General features: G+C 35.6%; 1 protein-coding gene across 1 annotated transcript; it reads left to right on the plus strand.

Moving 5' to 3' along the window:
• Positions 1 to 178: 178 nt before the first annotated feature.
• Positions 179 to 5,201, plus strand: LOC111394286 (G-type lectin S-receptor-like serine/threonine-protein kinase At4g27290). Its single transcript, XM_023020039.1, has 10 exons — positions 179 to 356; positions 1,139 to 1,208; positions 1,849 to 2,388; positions 2,485 to 3,234; positions 3,393 to 3,451; positions 3,529 to 3,653; positions 3,741 to 3,951; positions 4,042 to 4,279; positions 4,361 to 4,511; positions 4,596 to 5,201. Exons 1-10 carry the CDS (start codon positions 179 to 181, stop codon positions 4,902 to 4,904), a joined length of 2,631 nt encoding a protein of 876 aa, XP_022875807.1. The 3' UTR covers positions 4,905 to 5,201.
• The last annotated feature ends 3,469 nt before the right edge of the window (positions 5,202 to 8,670 follow it).

Here is an 8,670-nt window from a genome sequence, read left to right on the forward strand (position 1 = left end):
GAACTACGGAGGCTTGATCCCGAGTTTTGGGTACGTAGGCAACCATGGTTTGAATGGTACAGCCGAGTTTGGCGCTTGCTGCTTCTTCTTGTGTTCGTCCAAAATTTGAGGTCGATCAAATGATGTACGAGGTGGAGAATTGTGAGAAAGAGTGCAGGGAGTCAGGCGCCATGGCGCCATGATTGGGCGCCATGGTGCCCAAAGTGTGAAAAATGGTCCAGTGATGCAGGCGCCATGGCTCCCACTCTGGGCGCCATGGCGCCCGATTCATTCTATATATAGCTGGTGTTTTTCCTCTTCATGGAACACCCGATTTTTGGAGAGAAAAGTGAGAGAGCTTGGATTGAATTTAACAAGTAAGAGGTTGTTCTTCTTGGGTATAAATTCAAAGCTATTTTTCTTTTCTTGGGGATTAACTTGAGGCTTGTTCAAGTAATCCAATCCATTGTTCTTCATTTATATATTGAAAATCATTTCTTCCCCATTTTCTTGTTCTTCAAGTGGTTTGGAAATTTTCACATTGTCAAGCTTAATTTCTTGGGCAATCTTTGGGACGTCATTTTCCCAACAAGACCAAAGAGAAAAAATTTACGTCCAAAAATGTAAAATGACAAAGAGGCTCTCTTCTTCATTTATCGCCAACCACCAACCCAATCGATCATCAAATCTTTCATTGCACTTTGAATAATTAACTGATTATCATACCTTTTATGGAGCCAAGATTTTTGTAGAGTATCATGGCTTCAAGACTTAACTTTGAAGTTGTAATTTTTATATGTACTCTACGTTAATTAGAGAGGGGTAGACCATTTATGCCCCGAGCCAAAAAAAATTCCTCGATTTACATATAAATTGCTATGTTATCAAATAGTATTAGCCTCAAAATTAGGCTGAAAACAAATTTTCTTTTTGTGTTCTTTCTTGTCCCTGGAGAGTAAGAGGGTATCAGGACCATATGATGCAGAATACTAATTGATCATTAGTTTGCTTTGAGTTGAAGTTGATTGGATTTCTAATACACTTGCATTCAATAATTACGGCTAATTTGACCTTTCAATACAATTTTCAAAAATGCTATTTGTACAGCCTTTTTTTTATTTTTTATTTTATTTACAACAATTTTCACATTTCCTCACAGAGGTGGGGTCCACGATTATTTTAATCGTGGACCACACCCACTTGAATGTGTGTATGCTGTGTAAAAAAAGGTATGAAAAATGATGTACTTGTAGAATGATTCTACAATTTTTAAGGATTTCTAATACACTTGCATTCAATGATTAGGGCTAATTTGACTTTTCAATACAATTTTAAGGCATCTCCAATTATTGCATTAAAAGTTTGGGACCAAATGGAAAATCATCTCTAACACAGACCGAAAGTTGCATCACATGAACAATGTTTCATCATTTTCTTTATTTTTTATTTCTTAATAATTTATTTATCTCAAATTTATCGCTATATAAATTACTAAATAAATAATTACGTTTAGTTAACAAAAATATTGAATTCATTAATATATTAAAAAATGTGAACACTTAATACAAGTACCACATTTAAAAAAAGATTACATGCAACATAATAATATTAAAAAAATATGTAATATATTTCGAATTTTGATATCATGATATTACGAAATCTAACTAATGTTGTCATTTAATTCTCGAAATTAGTATATTCATCTGACAAATGATCAATTAATGCATTTTGAAATGCAATGTGAGTGTCTATGACACGCAATGAAATCTTGAAAGCCATGATTTTCGTCTTCAACCAACTCAACTCTGGAGTTGGCGTTTCCATATGACCTTTTGCTGTATAATAAGCAAAATTGTGATTCTTCAAAAGTCCTCGTGCTACATCCTTCTGCTGCTTGCCAGTGAAGATTTTGTCTTCCTTACTCTTTTACATTCTTCTCTTGTCTTTACTCTCGGGATTCCGCAGAGCTGCTGATACATTGAGCTCAAATGGCACCATCACCTACGGTGAGACTTTGGAATCCTCAGGCCAAAGCTTTGAATTAGGTTTCTTTTCCCCCAATAATTCTGGCAAATGGTACATAGGAATATGGTACAAGAAATTCCCAGAAATCATTGTGTGGATTGCAAACAGGGAAACCCCATTAAGGAATTCATCTGGTGTTTTAACAATTACCCCTAACGGAGATCTTGCTATTATGAATGCAATGACGGGCGACGTTTTCTGGTCATCCAATTCTTCTAAAAATGAACCAGCAACAGCGGCACAGCTATTGGAATCTGGTAACCTTGTACTCAGAAGAAAAGATGATACCACACAGAACTATGTATGGCAAAGCTTTGATTTCCCATCCGATACGCTTTTACCAGGAATGAAACTAGGGTGGAATTTGAGCACCGGCACAAACAGGTATATAACATCATGGAAAGATGAAAATGACCCCTCTCCTTGAGACATTACTTTCCGGCTTGACAATATTGGGATGCCTCAGTTTGTTCTTCGCAGGGGATCAGAAACAATTTACAGGTCAGGACCATGGAATGGAATTGAATTTAGCGGTTCCATTAACTGGAAGCCGGTTTTTGAACGCATTTTTGTTTACAATAATGAAGAACTGTACTATATGAATGTGGTTGTCGACAATTCAATTATTACCAGGCTTACAGCGTATCAATCAGGTTTTGTCCGACGTTTCATACTGAAACAGGGGGGATTGTCATGGACTGCTATGGATTCATCACTGAATGATCAGTGCGATGACTATGGATTATGTGGTGCTAATAGCATTTGCAAAACCAAGAGTAGACCAATTTGTGAGTGCTTACACGGATTTGTTCCTAAATCGCAGAGTGAATGGGATGCACGGTACTGGTCCAGTGGATGTGTGAGGAGGACTCCATTGAGTTGCCTGCAGGATCACATTAAATTTTTAAAGCTTGGAGGTGTGAAATTGCCAGATCTCCTTCAGTTTTCACTAAACAAGAGCATGAGTCTAAAAGAATGTCAGGCAGAATGCTTGAAGAACTGCTCTTGCATGGCTTACGCAAATTCAGATATTCGTGAAGGTGGTAGTGGTTGTTTCATGTGGTTCGGGGATCTGATCGATATTCAAGAGTTTTCTGAAAGAAAAGAACGATACATCTACATGCGAATAGCAGCAGCCGAACTTAGTAAGTATATTCAAGTTTATCTTAGGACAGAATTTGAATTCTTTTTCTATGTAGGACAGATGATCAATCAGAATATTGTTCTTGCGTAATAGTACTGCACTTTTGAAACTAGTACTGTGAAAAGCAGTGTTAATATATTCTAGTTATTAAGGTACAGCCCTATAATTAATTAAATCTTTAACATTCAGATCACAATAAAAAGACGACACTGGTGCTGATCTTGGTCATATCGTTAGTTTGCAGAATGCTTATCCTCGGCTTCTTGATCTTTCGTCTCCTCAAGAAGAGAGAATCGAAAAGAGGTGCGCAAACTTTTCCAATCTCATTGAATTAAATTAACTGGTTTTCCTCTGATCGTTATCCAACTGATTGCTGACAGCATTTGATATCGATGTGAAAGATATAGAGCAGCCAATGTTTGATCTGAGTACAGTTACTAATGCAACTGAGAACTTCTCATTAACAAATATGCTTGGAGAAGGAGGATTTGGAATTGTGTACAAGGTGAGAAAGTCATTTAAGTTTTGAATGATTTTGTGGTTGTTGATAGTGAGCAGCGGCCTCATGACAGACCCTTTGAACAATGTACAGGGAAAATTACCAACAGGGCAAGAAATTGCAGTGAAGAGACTCTCAACGAATTCTGGACAAGGTCTTCAAGAGTTTAGGAGTGAAGTAATTCTGATTTCCAAACTTCAACACCGGAATCTTGTCTGGCTTTTGGGATGTTGCCTTGAAGGAGATGAAAGGATGCTAATTTACGAATATATGCCCAACAAAAGCTTGGACCATTTCATATTTGGTTAATCTGCCTCTATTGATCTCCTATTCGATGAATATGATGTATATTTTCCAACCACTAAGTAGTCCATATATTATGAAATTGTTGCAGATCAGCATAGAAAAACATTGATTACATGGAAAAAGCGCTTTGAGATTGTTATGGGCATAGCGAGAGGACTTCTTTACCTTCATCAGGACTCTCGATTGAGAATTATTCACAGAGATCTTAAGAGTAGCAACATTTTACTAGATAGTGACTTGAATCCCAAGATTTCTGATTTCGGCCTCGCAAGAACTTTTGGTGGAGATCAAACTGAAAGCAAAACAAAGCGAGTAATTGGTACTCAGTAAGTTCTATATTAACTCCCCATTCTGAGAATTAAAATATGGATTTACTATGTCTGGAACCTAACACGAGGTTCATGTAGTGGCTATATGTCGCCAGAATGCATTGTTGACGGGAAATTCTCGGTGAAATCTGATGTCTTCAGTTTTGGAGTGCTTTTACTAGAGATAGTGAGTGGTAGGAAGAATTGGAAATTTCACCATTCCGACCATCATCATAATCTTGTAGGCTACGTAAGTCATATAAAGCAAAACTTTTCTCTTCTCCTTATCCAATCTTTCCGTTCAGATAATTAATTGCACCTATTTATATTTCAGGCATGGTTATTGTGGAAAGAAGGCAGGGCATTGGAAGTAGCAAATGGCATTGCTGAGCTATTGTTGGTTGAATCTGAAGTGCTTAGATGTATCCAAGTAGGCTTACTGTGTGTTCAAAAACTACCACAAGACAGGCCAACAATGGCATCAGTAGTTGTCATGTTGAGCAACGAGAGTGTGACGTTACCACAACCTAAAGAGCCTGGTTTATTTGTGGAAAGAAGTTGTGATGAAACAGACACATTACCACGCGAGGAAACATACCTCACTCAAAATGACATGACAATATCCGTGCCGGAACCAAGATAAACGATTTATGTACACGTTGCCTTGTAAATCAGGTGTTGCCAATGATCTCATCTTCTTGTTCACCATTAAAACTACTTGAAAATCCAGGCATGCAACATTTGAAAATTTTCCATGTCAGCGCTATTAAATTGTGTTTTCAGCACTAGATAATGATTACACCCGTGGTTTAAACAATATATCGAATTTCTTGTTTCTAACCATGGTTGAGAATTGATATATTTTCTCGACCTCAGTCTAAAAAGGCCCTACCTTGTTTTCTGCATTTTTATGTCAATTGATACTTAGTTGAGTAACTTATATAAATTTATTTTTTTATTTTTCAAAACAGCTGTTTAATGAAACACCTTTCATAATGCAAGAGTACCCTTTCACTAGTAGAATTGTAGAAAGATCAAGGAGGGACACAAAGGAGTTATAGTGGAGGCCCTAAGCAATGGTTGGCTATAAAAGTCTCCATTGATGTCAAAATACACGACTATGAAGGTTAACAAGTGTGACTGGCACCTTAACTAAGTCAACACTTTTATTGTAGTTGCAAGACAAGTCTGACTATCACCTTAAATCCATTACTACGAATATTGGGCTTACGCACTACTGAATATGCTTTTTCATTTTTATTATTTTACAACATATAAATATGTTAAAAATAAGTGAAGGTTTCGACAACAGGTTGGGTATAAGCTTTTGTAAATGTCAAAGGCCCATGCAAGAGTCTCAATCAAAGGTTCGTGGTAGAATTTTGTGAGCGAAGAAGGCCTAACAAATTCCGTTCCATATTTTCTCCAAGATCATTAAATCCATTCTCGGTGATTTGAGATCTTGATATGCAAAAATGACCTTCATTTGTTTATTCCAACCATCAAAATGGCAAAATATTTGATTTCATTTATTGTTCACTAATGCAATGCCTTTGAATAAGACATTACATTTGAAATGGCATCTTATAATCATTAATTCGATTATTCCCCGTTGGTCTCGCCTTAAAAGTTAAGTCATTTTTCTTCTTTTTTCGTTTGATGAAAGTCACAATGAAGAAACTCCTACCGAACAGCATGGAGCAAGCCCAAATTTTGCCGTGGACGAGGATGGCATGAGGCGTGGCAAGAGGGTGAAGATAACCCCTTCATTGCTTGGTTCATTTGAAGTTGATTCAGCCATCCGCCGAATTCACAGACGGAATAATTGAATGTGAGGAAGAGGTAACCGTAACTGTTATTTCATCTTTTTATTCTACATCACATCTTCTCTTATGGGATTTCTTCTGTAGATGTTTTGTCTTTTGTGTAAAATTTTGAAGGTTATAATTTAATTAGAATGATGCCTTTTGATTTATATGAGAACACTAGGTGATGAAGGTTAATAATACAGTGTAGGAGAAACTAAACACAATTCCATTTTGTCTACACAAATGATGACGTTGCAATTGTTTTCAGATCTTGTAATTTTGGTTGATATTTGCGTGCATTCTTCTGGTTGATATTTGCATTCATTCTGCTGGCTGATAATGTTTAAGTTACAATGATATGCAGCTTTAGAGTTTCTCCAGGTGGTGCTAATGTTTGTATAGCAAAGTTGGGAGATTTCTCTGCTTTTATTGGAAATGTACATTTTTTCCTTTACCTTGTCTTGTTCAAGAACTTTATTTTATTATCATAAACAGCAATGTTCCTTGAAAATATGTTGTTTTGCTTCCGTCAAATGAAGTGAGCAGATTGGTGAAGCAGATTGTCCGGTTTTACTTTTATGTATGGATAAAATGATGTGGCTCTGAATTCTTTTTCATTTACTTATGATTTCATCTTTAATGTTTAGGAAATGGAAGGAAACTGTGGATGAGTAGGTTAAGGTGAACAAACCTGAAGCATCTTCACACCTCATCGGTAGATAGTCCAATATCTGTTATTGCTTTTCATTTTCACTCTATCTTGCATATACTACATGCATTAAAAACAGTTGAATGAGAGTAATGAATTGTAAGTATAGAAGAGGTTTGTATATTGATAACTGTGGTGGTGGCAGTGGCAGTAGCTGATGGGGATTCACCTCAGCAGAGCATGTCCAAAAATGAACAAAATGGCCATCACCGGGTGAAAATCAAATGTTGTTCCAACCAATTTGTTTTCCTGTTAAAAAAGAAAGATTGAAAAAAGAAAGTAAAGGAAGAAGCAAATTTGGTATGAATGCAGTTTAAAAATTCTGAAGTTCTGATTTTACAGGTGCCAGATTTCGGGTACTCTCCAAATCCACGGAGAGAATGTCTTAATCAGATTCTGAAATTTGCGGTTGGTCAGTGTTTTTTGTTGCTTTCTTTATGTCGTGCATTTAGATGACATTATTCTCATGTTTTCTCTGTTAGATGTGTGTGGTTTGGTGCAGAAAGGAACATCTCAGAATATGAACCAAAGCCTAGACCACCTCAATCTGTCCCTCGTAGAGAAACTCCATCCAGATGACCACAATCAGTTCCTAAATCTGCTTCTGCTCCTCCTATACTGACTTCTGAATTGAACTTTTTATACATACAAATGCACATTACGCATCATTGATTTGTGTGCGTAAATGGATGGTTGTGCCTGTTAAAAATTTGTTGGTTCATCTTTTAAACACTCGATTATCATTTTAATGCTTTGTTCACAAAATTTTTTATGGTGCATTATGTTGATACTTGGCATTATGTTTATGTAATTCTTAATGTTTTAAGAGAAATTGGTGAAAGCATGGTTTATCATTTACTTGTTTTGAAGCTTCCTTTTTGTTTTTGCTCCTTTTTTTGTTTTGTTTTGCTCAATTGGGAGAACCATACGTGTGGTTCTGGAGTTCAAAATATTTACATATATACGCATTTTTTTTGCTTTGTTGAATATGAGAACCATACGTGTGGTTCTGGAATATATACATATATATACTTTTTCAACAAAGTGGTTCTAGAAAGGTGCAAAACTCTCAATTAAATTTATTAGAAAAAAATTAAAAATAGCAAACAAATCCTAAATAAATTATTTATTATTATTTGAAAATTGCAAACGAACCCCATATTTTCTTGGGAGTGGAAAATGAGTGTTCGAGTTAATTTTAAATCAAAACGTCCTTTCAAGATTGGCGTTGAATTTCAAGTCACGTTCCTTTTGCATGTTCATAAAATATGTTACGTACAAGAATTTATTTTGGGGGTGGATGCGAAGAGCTAGATTTTATCTTTGTAAAAAAAAGAAATAATAATAATAATAATAATAAATAAATAAAAAGGCTTAATTGTGCGTATGCACGGCCTCGTCCTTCCAGGATTGACGTTGAATTTCAAGACACATACTTTTCGCACGTTCGTAAAATATGTTTTGTACTAAAGAGTCTAATTAAATTTTTTAAAAAATATTTTTTAAAAAAATAAAAATAAAAATTGCAAACGAATCACAAATAAATTATTTATTATTACTTAAAAATTGCAAATGAACCCCAAAGTAAAGGTATTAGGCTGAGAATAAAACATAAGTGCTCGAGTTAACTTTAAACCAAAACGTCCTCTTGGGATTGACGTTGAATTTCAAGTCACATTCCTTTTGCATGTTCCTAAAATATGTTATGTACTAGAATTTAATTTCGTGGTGGATGCGAAGAGCTATATTTTATCTTTGAAAAAAAAAAAAGAATGGCCTAACGCAGTATGCATAGTCTTGTCCTTTCGGGATTGGCGTTGAATATCAAGTCACATTCCTTTTGCATTTTCATAAAATATGTTATGTTCTAGAATTTAATTTGGGGGTGTATG

The sequence above is a fragment of the Olea europaea genome, chromosome 5 (assembly GCF_002742605.1).
Source record: "Olea europaea var. sylvestris chromosome 5, O_europaea_v1, whole genome shotgun sequence".
Lineage (NCBI taxonomy): Eukaryota > Viridiplantae > Streptophyta > Magnoliopsida > Lamiales > Oleaceae > Olea > Olea europaea.